This window comes from Monomorium pharaonis, chromosome 6 (genome assembly GCF_013373865.1).
Source record: "Monomorium pharaonis isolate MP-MQ-018 chromosome 6, ASM1337386v2, whole genome shotgun sequence".
In the NCBI taxonomy this organism is placed as follows: Eukaryota; Metazoa; Arthropoda; class Insecta; order Hymenoptera; family Formicidae; genus Monomorium; species Monomorium pharaonis.
This window is the reverse complement of record NC_050472.1, coordinates 10079997-10104899: the sequence shown is the minus strand read 5'-3', so window position 1 is coordinate 10104899 and position 24903 is coordinate 10079997. Positions and strand designations below refer to the sequence as shown.

General features: G+C 29.9%; 1 protein-coding gene across 1 annotated transcript in view; it reads right to left on the bottom strand.

The window, feature by feature from the left end:
- Window positions 1-24903, bottom strand: part of LOC105838082 (receptor-type tyrosine-protein phosphatase kappa) — a 106988-nt gene that overhangs the window by 66335 nt on the left and 15750 nt on the right. The window contains exon 2 of the mRNA XM_028190551.2: window positions 13283-13556. Within this exon, the coding sequence (XP_028046352.1) occupies window positions 13283-13556 (274 nt within the window). The remainder of the gene's footprint in view (window positions 1-13282; window positions 13557-24903) is intronic.

Sequence of the window (24903 nt, the reverse complement as noted above, 5' to 3'; positions counted from 1 at the left end):
AGGCTGAATTAAATAATCGAATCACGCGGGCATGATTTAATTTGATTTCGCAATCAGCGGCTTTATTATCAGTGGGGGACGAACGAGTGAGAACGATGTCAATAGAAGGCAGAATTTTCGATCGAAGCTTCGCATGGATAGTATGCTGCATTCGTATTCGATTGCAAATAGTACAATATCATTCATACAATTCGATCAATTATTAGCAGACACGCATTCTTGTTGCAATATATGTCTGTATGCTCTATTAACAGTGATAGGCGAATTTATTGCTTATTGCTCTTTTGTTGTTTTCTGCATGTGCTCTCTTTTGTACGTAGTAAATTAAATTTTATTTTATATTTTCCATATTCTAGGTATAACATTTTTTGCATGTTTAATTTAACAAAATATTATTTTTCTATCATTATAGTATAACATATCAGTGTAGTTACAATTATTGATTAATTTTAAATTAAAGCCAATACTAACATAGGCTTCCTAGAAAAACACTCCCTTTTTTCTCGTTAACTAAACATTGCATTGTATTGATACTGAATTAAAAATATTATTTACTTAGATAAAGAAAATCTATAATTCACATTTATTTTTTCTATATAAAATTTGCTAAAAACGAATTCTTTAAAAGCAGGCTTGAAGAATAAGGCTTGCATGATTTTTTGCAGATTGTAGTTTAAACTATAGAGCATGTTTATAATATTAATAATATTAAATTTTACATGTTTGTGCTTCCTAAAACTTAAAATTTTTTTTTAATAATTAAGTATAAAATAATTCTTTCAATTTATAAACTTTGTTGTTTAATATTTACACAAAAATATATTTTATTATACTTATTGTTAGTTTAATTTACTAGACACTTTTTACTTTTTACTTTTTTAAAATAAATTGCAACGATGATTGTATAGATAATCATCTATAGAAATTTAACAGCTGTCAAAATTCATTCGTGTTTAATGTTAATTGTAACAAATTAAATGTAATTTATTCAACGTTGTTTTTAACATTGTTAATTTATTCAACGTTGTTTTTAATAAACACATAAAAAAATTTGCAGAGAGTCAAAAGTAAAACATGATGAAATTATATATTCGACAGAGTCGAAAATTTTAATATAAAATTATATATTCAACGGTGTCGAAATTTTTAATGAACACATGAAAAACTTTGCAGACAGTCAAAAGTGTGTGTTTCTCTCTTTTTTTCTTTCTTGCTATCTCTAGTTAAATTTTTCTTTATAATATTCTTTGTTTTCTCTATAAAAAATAGATATTATATTTTATAATATTCATGCTGTCAGATATAAATTTTCAAAATTTATATAATAATTAAACAATAACAATTTTTCTAGCAACGATAATTTTATAAATAACCATCTATACAAAGACAGCTGTCAAAATACAATTGCAATGATAGTTACTCTCGCAGTACGAAATAAGCGCAGCAAAAGAACCAATCATTATCGTGGAAAACTGTCAACAATAAAATTGGTAACATTTCCTTTTTAAGATTGGATTTTATAGTTGACTTCTTCAATTACTAGACCGTGTTTGAATTGTTATTTCTGCCTACTGTACCAGTTTTGAGTCTCAATTTTTCAAACGTTTATTTCTTTATTATGTTGCAAAAACATTAATCATTATAAAATATAAAATAGTACTAAAAATTATTATATCATATGATAGAAGACACATTCTAGTTAACACTTATGTTTCCAAAGTTTTATTTTTAGCTTTTGTTTAAGAAATATCCAAAAACAGTAAACACGTATGGTGAATGGTATGTCAGTATTAATAATTTTATTTAAAAAATATTGCAATGCACGTGATAAGCTATTGGAATACAGATAGCTTTCTGGCAACAGTAATATTACTTAAACCACCCAGATAGCACAGAGAGTTTAAAAAGAACTCAATTGTATGTGTCACCAATTATGAATTCTTTTCGAGATGCAAAAAGAATAATTTTTATTATATTTTTATAAAAATAATTCTTTTTGCATCTCAAAAAGAATTCATAACTGGTGAGACATACAATTGAGTTCTTTTTGATCTCTCTGTACTATCTGGGCACCTAACATGCGAATGTTCCGCCGCACTTATTTAAAGTTCGTTGCATTGAACGCGGGTTGTTGAATGTCTCTTATATGCTCGCGCTACGCAATCGCATTTGCTCAAGTCTGAAGAGTACAATGAACCAAACGGCGGACGTAGTCGCGACAATAAGCATAGATGCCACGGCTTCTGTGAATTCGATGAGAGACGACCCTACGCGCGGTCTATATCTTATCATCGAACGCAACTCGGCTATCAACTTCCTGCATTCGATATTACACACGTATGACGCGACGTTTCGGGCTTTACGATACCACGCCGCTTGCTTTGTTCGCCGGGGAGAATATCGATTACCGGCAGGAAAATTCTCAGGCATACTCCGGGGGAACTTGATGGAGCTGGCAGATGCGCGAGAATTGAATTTCGCAATTTTACCGTCAGTCACGAAGGCTCGATAATCCAATGATATATAATGCATATTAATACATGTTGACGAACGTGGCGCACGAAGAAGAAAAGAAAAACCCCGTTTCATCTTACGGTTTGTTTTCACAACAAATTATAAGTTTGTAACAGTGACCTAAAAAAAACAAAGCGACATCGATAAATATGAAAAAGCACACAGCATTTATGCACGTAAGCGCGCGAGAGAGATTAATTACATATTGAAGTATTGATTATTCAAAGCCTATTCATAACGTTTGCGAGCCTTTCGAATGGTAATGCACTCGGAGCTGGTGGGAAACAGCGCTTATCGTATTTGTACCAGATGCAAATAAGCTTTCTCCACCTCGATTTTCGTCGTCGCAACAATCAGCGAGAACATGTCGCTGACGTAATGGCGAGTGCCGCTATTATGCCGGGTAACGAACGACCCGAGCTAGGATCTGGGTATTATGCAGCAATTGGCCTTACTCGGCGCCACGACAAGTCCGTGCGCATTTAACATTCGGCGCCGGCCGATATCCTGACATCGAATGCGCTGGGTGCTCCTTCTCCCGGAAATCTCGAAATTTTCCAACCAACTAGGAAATGTATGAACCACACAAGAAACATTGTTTTAGCGTTAAGATCCGCTATGACTGTCATTGGCTTAAATTTGTGTTAAATTTAACACATGTCGCAGAAATTTAATATATCAAGCATATGTTAAATAGCAACATAAATATTATGTTATATTTTAATATTTTACATAAAAATAAATGTAAATTTTATAATTTGGTACAATTTTTATGTAACAATTTAATGAGAAATTTTATGTCAAAGTAAAACATTTAACATGTTACTTTAACACTATTATAATGTTAATGTAACGTATATCACAAAATCACGTCGAGAAATAACAGCCATTGTTAATTTTAACATAAATGTGTTAATTTTAATATAAAAATTTTAACAAGGACCAATTTTAACATTAGATACGAGATGTTTTTTACTGTATACATATAATACAGTTATTTACACACACGCGCGCGCACGCGCGTATATATATATATATATATATATATATATATATATATATATATATAGAGTGTCGAAATTTTGCAAATGCGTCAAGAACGCCGGGAACGCGGAACTCTCTCCGGCAGATTTGCCCCACGCGGATGGATGGCGGGATAACAGGTGGCGCGAATAAGGCGCAAGAATGATGCCGCAAAGGTAAATATAAACACACTCTTGCGGTCGCGAACTTAACGACCACCAGCAATTCCGAAAACGAGCAACACATCTTGCACGCATCTCGGGAGTCATATGTAGAAGAGTTACCGAAATGCTGCTTATTATTTTCAAGTTACTTTTTATTATATTTCCCATTTAGTATGATAATTTGTATGCAAATAAATGTTGAAAATTGTAGCTTAATGTTACAGCAATGTTCAACCATTCACTATAGATTAAAAAATTTTAATAGTTAATAATATAAGGAATTATTAATTAAAATACTTAGTTTTATTGATAATTTATGTCTATAATTAAAAAAGATTAAATATTTAATAATTAATAAATAACGATAATAAAAAGGTAAAAAGGTCAAAATGAAGCTGGCTTGAATTTATTTTTGTAAATAACGTATTTTTGTTTATATCAATTTATTTAAGCATGTATCCTATGTATGTATATATCCTTCAATAAAGTTAATATATTCTGTCAAAATAAAAACAATTGTTTATTTATAATATGTAAATGTAACACATCTCGCGGTTGAAAAGAAAGTATAGCACATTTGCAAAAAATCTATTACATTATTATTAGCTATACATTGATCTTTGCAGAAAAATTAACAGTTGTATGTATGTACACGAAAACAGGTCTTATAAAAGTATATATACAAACTTAAAGAAATATAAACCTGAAAATAATTTTACTGGAATCATTGAGAGGAATAAATAATTACGTAAAACACTCAAGCATAATAATAATACCACAAAAACTTTTGACATTCTAGCAACTAGCTTGAGCGTCTTATATAATTACTTCAAGGATCTAACAAAATTGTTTTCAGATCTAACTAAATTTTTAAATACTTTATTAACAAAATTATTTTTTACGTAAGTTATTTTTAAAGTGTTATTAATATGCACAGGATACAACCTGTAAAATTTTTTTTTACTACTCATTTCTCACTTATTTTATATTTTCGTCACTAATATTAGTTGCATTAAATAAAAATACAAAATATTTAAAAGATGCGATTTAAAAATCGAATACGCATTTTTCAGCAACTCCTCCATTGATGGATTGTACTTTACTTATTTTGAAGAACAAAAGAACTCGTGATTAAAATTTAATTTAATTTTGTTCATTTTATTCTCTCCGAGCAAAAAGTTTTAAATGTTAGGTTAATGATATATAATTATGCGCAAATGCGTAAGCGCGCATTCATGCTCGCGAGATTATACGAAATAATAGGTCTCTAAATTATATAATCAATGAAAAATCACTAAAATCAGAATACACATGGAGAGAATTTTCTCTTAAAATTTACCCTCAAAATTTGATAACTGTGTGATAATGTGTGACCTCGAGGAATTTTACTATACTTTTTAGAAAAATGTACTAAAAGTGAATTAAATTTATAATAAAAGTATAGTAAAATTCCTTGAGGTCACACATTCTCCCACAATTACGAGATTTTGAGGGTGAATTTTAAGAGAAAATTCTCTCCGTGCATTGATTTCAGTAGTACACATATAACTTGTCAATTAGTAAAATAAGTATATTGATCTTTCAATGATTATACACTAATGGTAAATACACTGAAGTAAAAATCACTAAAAGTCAATAGATAATCATCTAATTATCACAATTATAAGTATCCCACTGCAAATCAGTGAAAATACACTGGTTACAATTTAGAGAGCGGCAACAGGAGCATTGCAACCTTAACCGGCTGCAGGTTTATTTATAACACGTTCTTGAAGCCGCGTACACGGACGAAATATTTTCGTTTTATCTCGACATCCTAAATATATTCCGCAAAACCTGTAGATGCTGTGCGCCGCGCGGGATTTCTTCAAGTTTATTTTTGCCAATCGGCTCGTTTGACTCGTGCTCGCCACTATCGATCGAATGAATATCCAATCACGTCTGTTAAAATTACTAATTTCCAAAGGGAATCGATCATTACAGAGTAATGAATGAATAGCGCATACCGTGAGATCGACGCGATTATTCTCGGTGTAAAGACCGACTCTTCATTAATATATATAGAGGAGAAAAATGTTTGAAAAGTCAATTTATCAAAAGCATCTATATATTTTGTTAAATAAAATACTTTATCAAATATTGCATAAAAATCCTGGGGGAAAAAAGATTTTAAAAAAAGATGTTCGTAATTCAGTCGTATTATTTAGAGGAGATTTTTTAATGTGTTATTTAAATTTGTTAAACGTTGTTTAAAACTTTGAAAAAAAAATAATACAGCAAGGCATATTGGGTTGGTGAGAACGCGTTTTACATTTTCACATTTTTCATATTTTGGGGATTGTCATTTTGACCGAGAAGTAATTGTTCGTTACGCACGTTTTCCCATTCTGCCATTCGCAGATGAATATCCTCTGGGCTTGTTTTTCGGGGAGATGTCGCCGCAAAAATACGAGTTAATAGGTTACGGATGTAGAGACCGCGCATTCACGCGGATAAACTCCCGCGTTTAAATGGACATTTAAATGGATATATAAAATAAAATTCTGGTTTCATTTGTTGCGCGCATCGCATCGCACGCATCGCTTGCTTTGTATTAGGTATCGCTTGATCATATAATTGCGCGACTCTGCCTAAATTATGTGTGCTGCTTATACCGCACTCGATACTCGCAATCTCATTAGATTCAATTTGTTCGCATTGACTGTATTACTATCGCAAAATGGTTTATCGGCAAATCATTCCTCTAATCTTCATACTCTCTAAATTACAATCCGTGTATTTTCACTGATTTCCAATGATATATTTATAACTGTGATAATTAATTTAATTAATTAGTATCCAAACCCACAGAAAAATATTCTGGACTAATGCTATTATTCTTTGATCTATCATAAAATAGGATCGATATAGCGCCAATCATATTTATTATCAAAGAAGGAATATTTTATTCTTAAATCTAGAATAAAATGATTTTTGAGGCTATCTTATTAATTTTCTTAGAATAATTTAGTAAATTTGTGGCAATCTTATGATATTCTAGATTTAAGAATATATCAATTTAAACATTTTAATGTGAAAATTTAATTTTAATATTTCTGGAAGGGTCAACTTCATTATATTAATACTAACACTAACATATTAATGTATGTATGTACTATAATCCTCATTTTTCTCAATTTTTTTTATAAACTGACATGTGTCAGTCTAGTATGTTATATGTCTATGGTGAAATCTTACTCTAGCCACAAGAATATGCCACGTAGGGATGAGAAGTGAACAGAATATCATCTTAAGAATAACATATTCTAAACGTAAATATATAAGCTTAAGTTTATATATATTTAATTAATTTATATATAAAATAATAAGTCAATTTTATTTAATTCAAGAAAGAAAAATAGAAATTTCTGATTTAATCTTAATCTTGTTTTATTTTTATACTACATGAGGTTGTAATAGGATTAAATATGTCAAGAATATTTTTTGTATTGATATCAGAAATCCTTTCTGAGAGGACACTGACTTTTAGTGATTTTTATCTCAGAATTAACACTAAAATATTAATTTCTTTTCCATTAACCATATTGTCTCATCTGCATTAATATTATTGTAAAATTAATTATCAAATTTTTCCGTGCTCATGTGATGTCGACATGTTTTTGTCCATTTTTTTTATTTCTTGCCAAACAACTATTTACGTCTCTCATTTTAGATCTTTCCGCATTGGACGTTGAACGTCGTTTTAGCGAGAGAACAAGTTCCCTCGAAGAAAAGGAAGAGTGATTTGCCTGCAAACTGCGTGCATGTTGAACTTGTAACATAACAACCGAGAGAGGTATTCCGACAAAATTCCAACATCGTCGTCATGCAATGTGGCAATCTTCACTCGGCATGCACTCCGTATCCGGTTCACGGGCGGAGGCCGGGTGAATCAGCACGGAAAAGCGCTGCTTTATTTTCGTTGCGAAAGAGAGGCCCGCCACTGTGTGACAGCGGCGGTAAGGAGCAATGCTCGTGACAGTGGGTCGCCTGCATTTGTGTCAAGATCAACTAACTTGGTTCGCCCGCGTGACAGCACCATCACTGCGACGACGGCGCGGACCAAATGTTAATGCAGCCTAGTAGCGTGTCTCATATGCGTCAGTTTAAAAATATCCAATGCCCCGTCGCTCGCGGCATCCCCGTTTCTTTTCTCCCGAATGAATTCGTGAATCAAAGCCAACGTTTGGCCCGGCGATTTACCAATCTCGGTAAACAAAGTCTCATTAAATAACTTGTTTTCAATAACGTAAATCAAGCTCGTTTTTATTAATAAGTAAATACGGGACAGTGGCTAAATAAATCAGCATAGAGTGTAAATAAGAGGAGTATATAATTTATTTACAAAATAAAATTAATGTAGTAAAATTAACACAAAATTAACTAACGCGTAGATATTAATGAAAAATTTTAATACAAACAAAAAATATAATATATGAACATGTCATATAAATAAAACGAAATTTTTTAAATGTATTGAAATATAAGAATAATTAAAGTTAATTAATGTACTTATAGCAAAGTGAGATGTATATTTTACTTTGTTAAATGAATTATGTTTACACTCTCATATGCGCGTTTATTTGATTTTCGTTTGTTTTTTATTGATTTGTTATTATTATTTTATAAGTAGTAACCTTTGTTATTTAAAAAGTATGTCAGATAAATAAATTTGCAAGGAAGGTGCAATTTATTAATAGTAATTTTTCACTGTCTGTCGCACGGAGCAAGTAAAGAATTATTTCAAATCATATCAGTTACAATTAGCATACAATGTACGATGCCAATTTATCAAAGATAAAGGATAGACAAATATTTTTAAATCGCATCAATAAATAAAGATTGAATCAAGGAGATTAAATCAGTATAAATCTATACCCTTCAATTTCTTTTTAAGCGGCGGATTAACGTGCAGTCTTATACGGAACGGGGGACTCCCGATTTAATCAGAAATATCTGTCCCTCATTTTACGATATAAAATGGAATGTAGCACACGTGTCGTACGATTTTAACATTTTCGCTCGCCCCTTGAGAAAAGTTTTCATTACAAGGCTGTAAAAATGCATGAGATCATTTATAATACTCAAGGGCGTTTTCATATCTCTGAAAATAAAGCCGTGAGATTTGTTTCGTTTTCCTTGCAATCTTCTTAAAAATGCTTCGTAGAAAACGCATCGTCACTTTATGTCACGCGAGGACAGCCATTTCGGACGGTAAGATCAGCTATCTCGGGCCCATTCAATATATAGGCGTTTTCAACACTATATTTATAGAGCTCTTTTTATTTTTCCATTTCACCGCCCGAACTACTTTCATTAAGGAGACCATCTTTCACATGGGGACAACCCGCGTGTGAAAGCAGAAAAAGGGAGGGAAAAAAAAAACGCCCATCAAGGCGTGCGGTATAATGGAAAATATATAACTGGCAGTGTCATTGTCTCAGGCAATGATTAACGTGTCCCGGCTACATTGTCCATTCAAATATATGCCTTCGAATAAAATGACAACGCTATTCAACGTGCATCGACAAAGAGAAATGTTTATCCATTGGAAAAAAGCACGCGTAAGCCTTCTCGATAAAGGTGAGAAAATAAGTGATTCGCCAGTGGAAACGTAAAAGCCCTACAACGGCTTTATTTTCGCAACTCTTCGCGACGACGATGTTACGAGTGTGGATCCTGGTCGGTCCTTAACGACCCGTTAAAGCGCTATCATGAGCGAAGAAACGCTCGCGTTAATTGGTTTCTTGCGTGACGATGGCAGGTGTCAAGTCGCATACGTCATTTGTGTGATTACCTAAGGATAAACAACCTTTCGATCTTATTAGAGATCAAATTTGCGATGCAGTGGTTCGTTCTTTGAACATGACATCACATCTCAAAGAATTAATAAAAAATTTCATAGGGCGTTCTATGATTACATGTAAGTATCCGTGTAAAGTTTGAGCCGTGTAAATTTTATATATCATTGTTTCAAAAGTTTTAATGCTTATTTGAAAATTTCATGATGTATAGTTACGAATTAAATCAAGTTTATCATAATTGTATACTAATTAAGTTTTGCTAAATCTAATAAATATTTGTACAAAAGTTTATTTGGATTTACTTACTCATTTAAAATTCGTTTATCTAAAACTGTTGCGAAATAAGATGATTATTACTGCTTGCTACAAAGTCAATTAAAGTTTCTTTCTGACGCATTTCGATCTGGCATCGGCACTAGCATAGATTTCTTGCCGCCATGCAGCATCGCGTACGCAGTTTCGGCTTCAGATACAATAACTTGCCGAAATTGGAGCGTCGGGTATTCAACGCCTGTGTAGAGTGTTTTCAGTTGAGCCCTCGAGAACGTTTTCATCCTGAAATCGGCCCGAGTTTACATTGCTTGCCGACAGGACGGGACTCAACTCAGAGGCTTTTAATTCTCACCTTCTTACTGTGCATTTCAGATTGCATAATTTTGCAGTTCACTTCAAGTTTCATAATTCACGCCTTGTGCTGAATTGCCACGGTCTATTACATAGGCAACAATACGAAATTTTATTGTGCATATGCGTCACAAGTTTCACAATTATTTTCGTGCGTACAATTCTGCTTACTGTAAATCTGCTTATTTCATGACTAATTTTACTAATTTTCATATACTTAAACTAGCGATACATATCTGATTTATTCTGTATGGCGTGAATTTATATTATTTTATTATTCGATTATGGTTGCATTATTACATAGGATGATTTTTTATTATTTACTAATTCTGTTACGTAATTTTTACTACGCTTTTGCTTAATTTTGTTTATTGGTACGTGTGGATTTCTAATTAATCTTTAATTCAATTGTAATTCTTTATGAGATAAGCTTTTCATTACGATTGTTTTAATTATTATGTGATAATATCTTTCTTTTATGATTGTTTTCAAATATCTAACCATATTCTATATTGAAATATTCTATATTAAACGTTTGTATTGTTTTATGAGAACAATCGTTTATGTGATATCTATTTTATTTATGTATTGTATATTATTTTGAATTGTGAGTGCGTTGTGCACTATGTTGCGATATTCTGTCTTTGATAAAATACTGCTTTTGTGTATGTCACGACTTTCTTTCTTTTGTATTCTGCTTTTTGTGATTAGAATTCAAGGAGTTTCTGTTTATTTTACTCTAATTAATATTACAACTGAAATATATAGAGATTTAATTTCTTATTTTCATTATTATTTATCTACTGTCACTTCAATTCAGTCATTCACATTCCCTTTCTTTTTTTCGCCTCTTTCTTGATTCTAACCATCGTACTAGCTTCTTTATTAAACACTGCTTAAACTATAAGATAAAATTTTCATAATCTTTTCCTTGCAGTTGCCAAAATTCGGGTATTTAAGATCAAATTTTTTGTCATTGATTAAGAAAAAAAAGAACAAAACTAAGGTGTCTGCAATTTTTTAAAATTTGATCATTTTTAGCTGATATTTTAGAACCAAGATATTCTTAAAAACACTATTGCAAAATTAATGTATCCTTGAAAGTTCCCAATTTTTTTTTATACTTAATATTTTATAAATTGTTTGTTCAAATTAAAAACATTATCTTAATTATTATAATATATTATAAAATATTATTAAATATACATTATATTGTAATATTATTGCGCGTCATTGTATTGCAATATTTTTAAAAGTGAACATTTTATCGTTTCTATAACGTTCCAGCGACGCGACGTTTCGCAACGTTTTAACAGTGCTTTTACAATCTTTTTGTGGTGCTAGGCTACAAAAATATTATGTCCTTTTTTTAATATATAACTGGTTTAATGTATAAAAGTTTTTAATGTGCATTGAGGGTGATATGCTTGGTGTGTCAAAGCTTCACTGTCCGATGTTACATTTCGTATTCGCTTCGGAATTCGAGACTACAACCAATACCTCAGACTTTCATTACGAATATAGATCAAGAGACGGCATGCGAGTGTTAGAATTACCGATGTTTACGTAGTGTTGACTTGCTAACGATGGTAGATTCGTTATTCAGATCGATAGCGTAATCCAACGTATGTCGACGAAAATATCCGTAAAGCGTTCTAAAAGCCAGTGAGATGTTAATACAATGTAGAAAAAAATTTTCTTCTAAAAATACCGTGATAATCTCGACCATTCAAAAAATATTCCCTAGCATTTCCAAGGTATCTTCGAGCGTTTCGGAACTGGAGTGCGATATATATATTTACCATGATCTCGGGCGTGTCGCAAAATGCATTACAACTCTCTGGACTTATGAGAATTTTCAGAACGCCTTTTCAACTTCAAAAACTACCTCAAGTTTCAATACGATCTCGAAGGTCTCGAGAGTTTCGAGAATATTTAGAACACTTTGAGTTTCTTCTCTCAAGAGTCTCGAGTGCTCGCAATCGAAAGCTTACGGGAACATAATGCCGTAGAGGCTTCGGTTTCTTTGGCTTGTAAGATTAGAAAGAAAGAGAGAAGAAGTTATGAGAGCTTTTTTCAGGGGTCCTTCACTGAACCTCAAACAAAGACGAAAATAGATACTGCTCGGTTGATTTGTGTCTCTTGCTGAAAAGCTCCGTGTATGAAATTTGAAAATTTGAAAAAAATCATCAAGCGACGCGCGTACGTGTGCGTACTTTGATCATTCAGAATCGCCAGGAATTCGAAGGAGTAAAAAGTGAACTTTCTTTAATTTCAAATACGAAGCGTCGGGGAGGAAAAGTTTTTTATGAAATGATGTGGCGACGAAAAGGCAGTTAACTCGCGACGCTAAAAGCTTCTAATATGCCTCGAAAGATCTCTCACGAGAGCTTTACACTTCATCAAATTATGCGCTGATGTTCTTTACCGAGTGTCGATTGCACTATACAGCCGTTAGTGGAGCCTTCAGATTCTGAATGCATAAAATTTATTTCGGCTTAATGGAAAACGCATTTACTATACTGATGCAGCAACTCGTAAAATTTCAGCGCACAATGACGCTTCGTATTTACAAGGATAATACATTTTGTTTGATTGTGATGAAATATTCATTTTGTTTGTAGCTTTTACCGTATTCATAACGAACGCAGCTGAGAGAGTAAATATGAATCTAACATGTCGATATGAAAAATATACAAAGCACATGTAATCAATACCGCGTCTCGGCTCTACGTCAATAATTCATTACACTTAGTACACGGATGTCATATCGCTGATCAAATTTAAGTTTTTATTTTTATTTTTTTTTTTTCAAACTGTCGTTCAAAGTAATGTCGCAATTGAAATCGTGCCAGTTATTTTTCTAACTCGGCTTTAAATCACGCTGTGCGTAGAATTTTGTTGCTTACGAAGGAATGCATCCAGGTTGCAGATTGCGGATTAACAGAGAGAGAAAGAAGAAAGATCCAATCAGAAAAAAATCGGGGAAAAACCGCGTATCCCCTTAGATGCCCCGTAAAACGTCTTTTAATCGTTCAGCATTATCTGGGATTAAACCGTGGCACTCAGGCCTGGGAGTAATTCATTAATGAGAACGGGATCGAGTTGTCTCACCGAAGGAGATGAGGCCGCTGTTCAGCATAGACAACTTGATCTGACTAGGAATGGAGGCGAGACTCTGTCCGGGATTTAGCTGACGCTTTCTGGGCGGTTTCTCCGGTGCTCGCGGCGCGCTCCTGCTCCTGTGGTGATGATGATGCTTCCTGTGCGAGTGAGAATGCGAGTGGGAACCGGCGGCGGTCGAGGCTGCGCCCGTACGATCGGAACCGACGCTGCTCAGACCGAGAATACCGCCGCCGGTTGATTGTGTTCGTAGGGACGACATGCTCTGAAAAGTCAAAGAGAGAGGCGAAATTAATGAGGATACAAATTGGATCCTACACAAATCTGTAAAATATTAAATTACAAAAAGATATAAGATTTGCATATAAATCACGTGCAAAAAGAGTACAAAATTTGTTTCCGACAAATCGTTTCTACTTTAATTTATATCAGAAAATTTCGTGGCACAAGTTTCTTTTCCCTTTATGATATTTTAAAACGTTATAAGTAAATTATATAAATATATAATTATATGAATTAAAGTGATTGATAAAGAACATAATAAATCTTATTGAGACTCTTTTTGTCTGTATTCCATGAAATCATTTATCATCTATTAATTTTAACTATAATAGATGTAAATTAATTTATGTTTTTGCTAATTGGATTTTACTTACATTTTATGCATTTTAATTTTGCCATTAAAAATGTTGGAACGTAACTGTACAATTAGACAATTAATCTACTATGTTTCAACGCTTACCTACATCAACATGGAACCTTACAACACAGCTTAGTTTTTAATTAATATTTTTATAATAATTTTCCAGAGTTTTGAGAACTTTATTTTATAAAAGTAGCGTTTGTCATTGCTTCCGACAGGTGGTAATTAATCTAAAAATTGGATACGTTTTATACCTTTGGCACAAAGAGCAGACGCGCAATTCTCATGCCACAATCATCGTGTAAAAGGTAATTTGTTATTGTTAGAAAGTAACGAATTTGTTATTTTATTTGCGTTACTTTTTGATAAGTTCAATACAAAATCTATAATGATTTCGTTCAAGGATGAATGTATTATAACTCAAAACCTTGAAATTTTAAGATTGTTATATTATTTACATACGTTTGAATATGTATCTGTATAAAAAAAAGTATATTCTCTTATCAGTTTAAAGTTATTTAATTTTCTATTTATTCTTGATTCTTTAATATAAAATAGTTTTGTAGTACTTATTTGTAAATTTTATGAAAACGTAACATTACAATTAAATGAAATATTTTACTTATGTCTTATACTGATAAAATTTTAATAAACATTTGTTCCAAATTGTTGCAAATAAATCTATTAATTTTTTAAAAATTATTTTATCTAAAATTTCAGCTAAATAGCTAAATACCATTTTTATTGTATATTTGCATGGGCCATTACAAATCAAATTTTGGATTTTTTCTTCTTTGCAGCTAATTACAAAGCCAAAATTCATGTATTCACAATCAAATTTTTTTTATCATTGATTAAAAAAAATAAACTTAAAACAGCTGCAGTTGTTAAATTTTAATAACTTTTAACTGATATTGGAAAGCCAAAATATTCTTAATCGCAACATAATCTGTATGCATATATTGTACATTTTTTAAATAACAATAAAAGTAATGGTTTGTTACTGTAAAAATGTAATGCTACTATTATAAATAAAAAAAAAAATAACTATAGGAAAAAATAACAATAACAGCATTACATGTAACGCGTTATTAACTTAATTTTTTAAATTGTTTTTATCAGCTTTGCTAAATTTTTTATTATATTTTATTAATTTATCAAAACTCATCTTTAGTTTACAAGTACACTTTTATCAGTTTTTTATTTATATGCAAAAAATGACATGATGGATAGAGTTAAATTTTTGCAAGGATATACAAGAAAATTGCTCTAGTTATTCATATAATTTTTATGTATATCATTCATCAATCAAGAATTTTAAAAAGTAATGTGACATAGTCGTTCGATATGTCTGTCATAAGATGCCATGTATACATATAACTCTAACTTAAACTTTTCTTAGAAACAACACGTTGAAATTTTAATAGAATCTTAGTTTTGTGTTTTAAATAACATTTTATATAATTTTTAAATCTATATTAAAGCATTTTGATTTTTTAATTATACCTTTTTAATAATTTCGTAAATCTACTAAAATCGTATTGCACATTTTTTGTTTTTTTTTTCGCAGAACCCTTAAGAAAATTTACTTTAAATGAAGTTAAAGTTTTCAAAATTACCTTAAAAATCTAAAAGTTTACTCGAAAATTTTTTAGGTAATTTAAAGTATTTAAAAGGTTAATCTAAAGTAATTCAAGTTTTTTCCCAAAGAAAAAAGAGAGCAAAAAGATATTGAATATTAATTCTCCTTCAATATTTGCATATAAATAGTTTATTAACCCCCGAAAGATTATCGTCATCCTCAGTCATGATCGCTCTTTGAAGCACATTAAACTTATGCGCGACATTTGCTGTTACAGTAATCCGAGTAAAAGAGTTTGGAATTTATATCTGTCTAATTATGATATAGAAAAATTGTGTCTTACAGTAGTATATATCCAGTTTCTATAGTTAGACTACTTTTCTTACTAGGTATTAACCAGAAATGTAATGCTCTTTTTTTTTTAGTGATAATGCAAAATAAATTGACTAATAGCTATATATAAAAAAATAATCAGTAGCTATCTAATCCAGATTTAACAGGTAACAAATAAATAAAACAAAAATCTTTTTTTTGAAATTATTTCTTTTCTCTCAGATATACTTCTTAATCTCTAGACAGTATCTTTAACTCAGAATTCTGTGTCAGAGATGCTAAACAGATTTTTTATTCATAATTTTTATTTTTTATTACCTTTTTGTGTTTTTTTAAAAGGTAAACGCCAATACTTTCTATTTATAAAAATTTTTATCACAATTTTATTTAAATTGTGTATGGAAAAAATGACTGTGTATGGAATAGTGTATGGACAAACTGAGCTCCTCGATATTTGAATTGTTTACCTTACGCACTATGCTACTGCTCATTGATTGATAGAGATGTTTTATATTGTCTACATATACATTATACCCAGTACAGTGTGATGTGTGTGTGTGTGTGTGTGTGTGTGTGTGTTTGCAAAATTTCATCAAAATTATAATCTTTAAATTCTCAAAATCTTCTTGTAAAACATACTTCAATTACTAGACAAACATTAGATAAATTTTTTATTAAATAAATAACCTCAATCTGAATCTGCTGATCAATTACAAAATTTCTAGTAACTACGTAGTAGCTATAGTTTACATATTTCAGAGCACGCAGCGCTATTTATTACTATTTTATATTGTATAGACACAGCAGCAGTTGCATCATAAAAACTGATTATAAATACATAGTTAATAATTAGTCAACAACGAGCTAGAAAATTTAATCTAATCTAGCTACGAGATCTTAAATCAGATCTAGATTTATTTACTACTCGGAGTTGTTACATCTGCATCAATCTGAGAAAGCGACTCTCATATTTTCCGAGAAACATATTTCTAGCGATGATAACGTGTCAGTGACAGAACTTATCAAAGACGGTTTCAAAGATATAATTACGCATCTTCCGGGTACCTCGGCCGATGAACAAGTTCGTTATCCGTAATCATTTTCCAGAAGATTCGTCTTTTCTCTAAACGATTGCGGGCTTTCCGCTAAATTTCGCAGGAGAGCAGTAGCGAGTATCTAAAACAAGCAACGTCTCGCCTGCTGATTGACTATGACTATCGTTGCACGCGACGTAGCAAAGAATAGAGACGGCCGGTTGGGCCAGCTGGCAACATGACGCAGGAGATCGCATCGTGTTTTCCTCCGTTTCCTCAACGTCTATATTTGTCGAGACGACGTAATAAGTTAATAACCCCTCACACGCACGCGTGCACACGGTATCGTCCTTGATGACCAAAAATGGCGTTAAATGTAGATGCTATTTTGGCCTAATGACCAAGTTCAGAAGCACGAATGATGTATAAAGCATTTTTGAAAGCACCTTAGGAAATATGTGGCAATTTCCTTAGGTAAAACTCGAAATTCTTTATAATTATTCTCTGTAATTATTATTCTCTATAGTAATTATTTTCGGTGATTAAAATCAACGTCAATGAATTTAAGTGCCAGACTTGCTTAGTTTTGATCTAATGACGAAGTTGTGAAGGCGGACTAAAATTGAACAGTGAAAAGTTATAAGAGGCTAGATATTATGCTTTTAATATGGAAACTTTGAAGTTGCTTAGAAACGATTGGATAAGCATTTGATACATTTAACTTAGACGTACCTAATTAATTCTTTTATTGAGTGAAACTTCAATGTTTTTTTTTTTTTTTTTTTTTTTTTTTTTAATAACCGTTTGTAAGTCACATTTAATTTAAAATATCTTTGACAAGTTGGCTTTTAAAGCTTTTATTTCTAACTGCAGAATCTATAGATAAGATATTTATTTCATCACCTTCTTCTTTCGTTGCATTTTCATTCAGTTTTCAAGTCTCGTCTATGTTTCTTTCTACTTTCCATTAGCAACAGGCGTATTTTTAATCGCATTTGCAGGAAAATCTGAGAGATAATGTCATTAAAAGAATTAAGTTACTTTACTGACGTAACTTTTTAGACTGAGTATTGATACAGCTTTGATAAGTTAAATAAATTAAATTTAGAACTATATAAAGATAGCTTTAATATTGAAAAATTACTAAAAAATTGCACAAGGTCTTTCAGAATGACGTTCCAATCCGTAAGATTTAAAGAGCAATTTTTATAATTTTAGATAGAATTTATTATATCAAATTTATTTCTCTTATTATTTCTCATATTGTTATTTATATTGAGTAGATTCTTATTTTATATTTTTATATATTGGATGCTTAAAATCCAATACGAGTGAAAATTTTCCTAACTTTTCTCATGATAAGTAGCTTTTCTAAGAATTTACTATTATTATTTCGAATTTGCGAAACAATTAATCTCTCCGTACGAGGAATTTTTGAAAAAACTACCTCACGGATTCGTGTGCAATTAGTACAACGCGCGGAAACTATTTCTCTCTCGACAGCATAAAGTTTCTCTTATTCATTCTACTAGCGTAGAATAGCTCGAATTACTCGGACTGGGAGCACACGCGCAGTTTCTAAGGGGACAATTTGTGGAGATGAAGTTTCTCACGAAGCCTCGTAATAAATCTTTCATGCAAATCGCTCAAAGTATTTTAATCTTTCAAAGGCGAGGACGCCAGTAGGAGAAAGTCTTACCGATATATTATATAATATATACGATTTCAGTGCTCTTTCTTATCAATTAAGAAGGTATCGGAAATTGGATCGAAGATAATTGAAAAATCAAAATGCTTCAATCTACTTAGAAATGATATAAATTAAGCGGAATAAATTATATTATTTAAAAATTGTAACTAATTGACTGTGTATATGTAATTAAAAAAAAAAATTTTAATTAAAGTTTCATACACAGTATCCAAATAGCACATACTTGTTTCAAAAACGTTTCAAATATTTCTTCATAACCGGCTCTTGGAAATGTTTCCAATTGGTAAAAATATTTACTCCAAAATATTTACTCCGTTTAGAGAAACGATTTTTTTTATAGAAAAAAAAGTTTAAGAAACTGTTAAAATTTGTTTTTTCCTTTTATCTGTGAAAAATTAATTTTTTTACAAACTTAATAAAATAATGCATTCACACTCGCGCGCGCGCATACGTGCGTGCGTGCTGCGCGCGCGCGCGCGCGCGTGTGTGTGTGTGTGTGTGTGTGTGAATGCATTATATATACTTATGGAACCATACATTTGTTTAACAGCCATTACGTAAGTGACGCTAATATAACAATATATACAATAGCCGTTTGTTACAAAAAGCATTTTTAATTTCAAGCACATTTCGAAACTTTTAATTACACATATACTTCTTCATTATTCTTTATAAACTTTAACGTACTCACATATCATATGAATGTCCCACGTAGCACATATTTGTTTCAAAAACGTTTTATATACACATACACACGCGCGCATAATTGGGTATCCATATTATTATCTTCTTCTTTATTATATATATATATATATATATATATATATATATATATATATATAATTTTGAATTAAAAAGTTAATTTTTATCCCATCTGTAAAAGTATGAAAAATACATTTTCCAAACTATGGTTTTCGTTGAGACGTTTTTTATTAGTGCTTGACGGTTATAAAATATTGAATACATTTAGAAAACGTTTATAAAACAAACATGTGCTACCTGGGTACCTCGTAACAGATATGTTGAATAACTAATATATTACATTACGTTTTAAAATGCTGCAATACATAAAAATTATATAAATAATTAAAGCAAATCTTTTCGTATATTCTTGCAAAAAGCTCAATTCATAATGTTTTTTTCTCATACTTATGTTATACAAGTAAAGAACTAATGGATATATGTTTATGAATTAAAAACATATAACGCAAAATTTGACGACGCTATTGAAAGAATAATTTAAAAAAATCGTTATAGATATTAATTGAAAACTATGAGAAATTTAACTAATTAATATAGGAGTAAGTTGAATCTAATAAATCCATAAATAAAACAAAAGTTTTGTTCAGATGCTTAAAATATTCTGGCACAGATGCTTATTATTCAAGAACTACGAAAGGTTTAAAAAGTTTTTTATGAACTATAAACAATTATATATGGTATAAAAAAGTAAATACTTTAGTCTTACATTTTATAATTCTTAAATTACTATAAATATGCAGTTATTTGAGTATTTGATGTCTTTTTAAATAATAAGAATAAATCTTGTCATTTGCACTATAAATTTAAAAAATGTACACGTGGGGCAAGTCATGTTATTCTAGAATTACAGATACACATATACTAATTCCTGAATATATTATAATAAATTTGATAATATTCTTTTTTTATTCTAAAATCTAAATACACGAAATTTATGAGTAAATTGAGCAATTATCGAGAATTAATCGATCACACAATTAAATAATTGTAATAAATTTATGTTATTATTAAAAATTAGTTAAGTAAATTTTATTTTAATTTTAAATTACATTAAAATAAAAAAAATATATTCAATTATATTAGTAATATATGTTATGTACATTATATTATTTTTTAATTCAACAACGTCATAATCAATTTACCTAGATGTTGGATTTATTAGACATGTAAAAAAATATTAATTTCTTACATTAGTTATTAATTACAAGGTAAGTGTACACTCGCGTTCATGTTTAATGCTAAAATTAAAAATGGAGAAAAAAGTGATACTATAGCCCCTATAGACAATATGGCCGCTCGTATTATCTCTGTTATTAGCTGATGAATTTTAGCAATTACTTATGGTATTATTTGTTTAGCAGTCTGTCGTTATGAAGTGGCGCTAATATGACAATACACAATAATCAATGTTTGTTATAAGGTAATTTTAGTTTCGAGCATTTCGATTGACCGAATAAAAGCATTTCAATTGACCGAATAAACATTGAAAAGAAATTTTATGTTTCTTAAAAAGCAATATAATAATATTCTTTTTTTATTTTGTTATGTTTAAAATTCTGCAGTTTTTATTCAAAAATTTTTTATGTTATTATATTTTATAATTTTCTTTTAATGTTTGTAGACTAACAATAAGACATGTTCAAGTAGCTTAGAAATGGTTTCAAAAAGAAGACAAATGGATCCCATCTCAAGTCTAATTCCAATAACAATGAATCTTTTATTACACCATTTATTCTAAACGTGCAACTTTTGTTATCACAGAGCAAAAAACATATGACATTCTTAATGATATTAATGTGATATTAATCTGTAAATGAAGAATTTAATTGTCAAAGTGAAAAACAAAATAAAGATATTCAAATAGAAGAAAAAAAAGTACTTTTTCAGATATACCTTCAGTATTTGAAAATTCAGATTTAAGAGAATGTAGATTAAAAATACGTAATTTTCAATTTGTTTACAATGATTTTGTATTAGATGTTCTGATTAAGTTTAAGTGCTTAATATAGATGGTTATAGGTGCAAATCTACTGAAAATATTTTGAAAGTTGATAGGCCTTTTTAATGTTTAAACATTTCTAAAAATAATTTGATACATGGCATGTGCATTCGTATACATAACTACATGACTTTTTGTGCGATTGAAAATGGAGCATGGTAAAGAACATTTTCGACATTACTGCTTTATTGCTTCGATTCGAAGAAAATAGCTGCTGAAGCCTACCAATTCACCTCAGAAACTTATTCTGAGTTTTCTCCATCGGTTAAAACATGCGAGTATTGGTATCGGCGATTTCGGTGTGACAATTTCGATATGAAAGACAAAAAACGTTCAGGTCAATCAAAAAAGTTTGAAGATGCCGAATTGCAGGTATTATTGGATGAAAAGTCAAGTTAAACACTTCAAGAACTAGTTGAAGGATTACTTTTAATTAACAAAATAAGTTAGACTCTTGCTTTTTGCGGACTCAGAAATCAATAGGGAGATGGCAAGAAATACACACAAGGGTAAATTGTGTTTTTAGATATATATAATTGCATACCTAACAACATACTTCTTATAAATTATTATATGTTTACATATATATTAATTTATAATAGCTGTATAAAGCGGATATGGATAAAGCGCGCAAATAGCGATATAAAGGTACTTCTAGCTTATTTTTGAAAAATGCATTTTCAGAATACAACTTTATCATATATGTTTGAACTTATCATTAAATATGTTTTGCTATAAAACAAATTTTAAAATTTTTTAAATTGAGGGAAAATTTAAAAAAGTATGACACTTTAAAAAATTTGATTGCACTATTATAAAATGCATTAAAAGTTTCATTTCAAACTATGTCTATATATTGTATATTTTTTAAATAATAAGTTAATCTCTTATTGTTATTTCTTTTCTCGACAGTACACGCTTAGAGATATAAAAGTCATTTTTTTCAACAGAGTGTTTTATTTCCTTAATGCCCATACTTTCTTCAAATAAATCCAGTTTATTACATTTATATTTATAGTGGTCATATTACCATCCTTGCTTCTCTTCAACCCGTTATGCAGTGTCGCTACATTTTTATGAGTAATATGTAACACAGTAAATATTTCATAACTTTGAATCTAAAATTTAATGAACAACACTTTGATGAATATAATCGTCAAGTTTCAATTTGAAATAATAATTATTAACAAAATTATTGTATAATATGTAAATGGGTGACCACATTACCACCTTCTTCTTTATGTATAAACAGAAAGTAAAATTTTATTATCAAAACATCTTATTAATTTAATTTTACATAATTGAAACTAATAATGATGAAATACAACTATAGACTAAAATTTTAACAAGAATTATGTTTTCGAATATTAGTCACTTTTGTTGAGGCCATCTCTCTTTGAATCAATAATTTTTAAAAAATTGCAAAAATTAATAATATAACATTAATAGAAAAGATGTAGTAAAATTTATATGTTTCAAAAGTCCATATCTCTGAAAATAGCGACATTCTTCAAGTACAACTTTCACGGAAGCATTATTTATTGTACACTTGGCACCAGCCTCCATTGCATCTTCCGATTTATCGCAAGAAAGTGAAGAAGTTAGGAACCAAGTTGAGAACAAAAAAAAAAAGAATACAGTTTCTTATAGAAATATTTAAATAACTGTAACTAGGACAGATTCGTTCGCGTCTCGTGCAGATGTTGATTTCGTCGCAGCAAATTTTAATTATCTATGTAGATTGAAACCGTGATTTCGTGGTCCCTCCGAGTACGATTATTAAATTACCGTTGCCGACACTTGTGAGGTTTAATCCGTCACTGTCGCGTCCGTTTCAAGCCTTGATAATGGATCTTCGTCCTAATGTAATGATGCATATTTCAACACAATTGCATCCGTGTGTATCGCGAATTCTCTTTCGTAGTTTCTATCCAATTAAGCGCAATAAAATATGCTTCGCGAAGGAATATATCGGCAGCGCCTAATTGTGCATAATTAAACAACGACTGATTGTTTAATCGGTCGAAATTGGACTTCGATGCTCCGCAGAATGCTTTTTGTCGAATACGTGCAAAATATAATTTGTGAGAGTACAAGTTTTACAATTAAATAAAATTTTTATCGTCTTATTTTAATATTAATTTTGAAATGTTGGAAAAATTATTTGAACAAAGTATTTTATACATTTTTGTTATATACACACATATATATATATATATATATATATATGCACAGATGTAAACTATGTACTATATATATATTGTTTATAAAGTTACTGTGCACGTAAGTTATAATTAACATTATTATAGTATATTTGCAAAGGAATGGCTGATTTGCTTAATCGACCAAAACTAGAAAGCTATTTATTATTCTGTATCAGAATTTTGGATATAGCGTAGAATTAATTAATAATCAAGCAGTTGCGGAATTATACGTGCTTTTGTATGGAGCTCGATCGGGTGGAAAGTTGACAATATATTCTATCAAGCTGTAATCTAGAAATTTATGCGTATTAACTGTGATTATTAATGGCTTCAACTTAATTATTTAATTTTGTTTCCTGATTCACCACCAGTGCTCAAATAATCTCATGTATTATTCATGATTAGATTTTATATCAATATTAATACGATTGAGATAGAATTGACATAGAAACTATTATATTTAGGAACGCTTTTTATTTTGATAATTAGAATTTTTTAAATCATTGTCTTTATTTAAAATGTTGTTTATAAATCATTTATATTTATAATTTATATAACTTAAATAAATGTTGCTTTATAGAATAATATTATAGATGTTGTTTTTAATAATTTTTTGTTTATAAACTATTTCCCTAAGTACAAAAGATACCTAGAGATAGTGTATGTTGTACACATAAAAATAAACACCAAAATTTGTATAAAATAATTTAATTCTCTATATTTATAAATCGGCTAAGTAAACTATAGTTTATTAATATTATAATTATATATATATATAATTATTATTATTATAAAATTAATTTTACGTAAGTAATAATTTGGTGATGAATAAATAAAAAATTTTAATATTTAAATTACAGCATAAAATCAATACTTTATAAAATACAAAACAAATAAAACAAAATAAATTTTTTATTTAAATTTTTAATAATTCATATAAAAATATTGAAGTTTAACAGAAATAAAAATGCATATTTTAAATATACTAAATAATAACTAAAATTATACAAAATCTTATAGAATATTTAAATTTCTCGTAAAAATTTTTTCAAAAATTTAGAAGAAAAAATATTAATACAATAAAATATTTAAAAAATGAAAAAACAAACTTTTAATGGTAAAAACTAAAGCTATGTGTACAGGATACATAATTATTTAGGTTAAAAACAAATGACATCTAAAGTAATAGGTCTGGACTACCAATACTAAAAATCTTACAATAAAAGTAATAAAGAGTGCTATTTTTCGGTCAAATCTTAGTGTGTGCTTAATAATATTTTTATATTTTAATTATTAAATATATTTTTCAATTCTATAAATTGCATGTCAATACGATTGACAGAC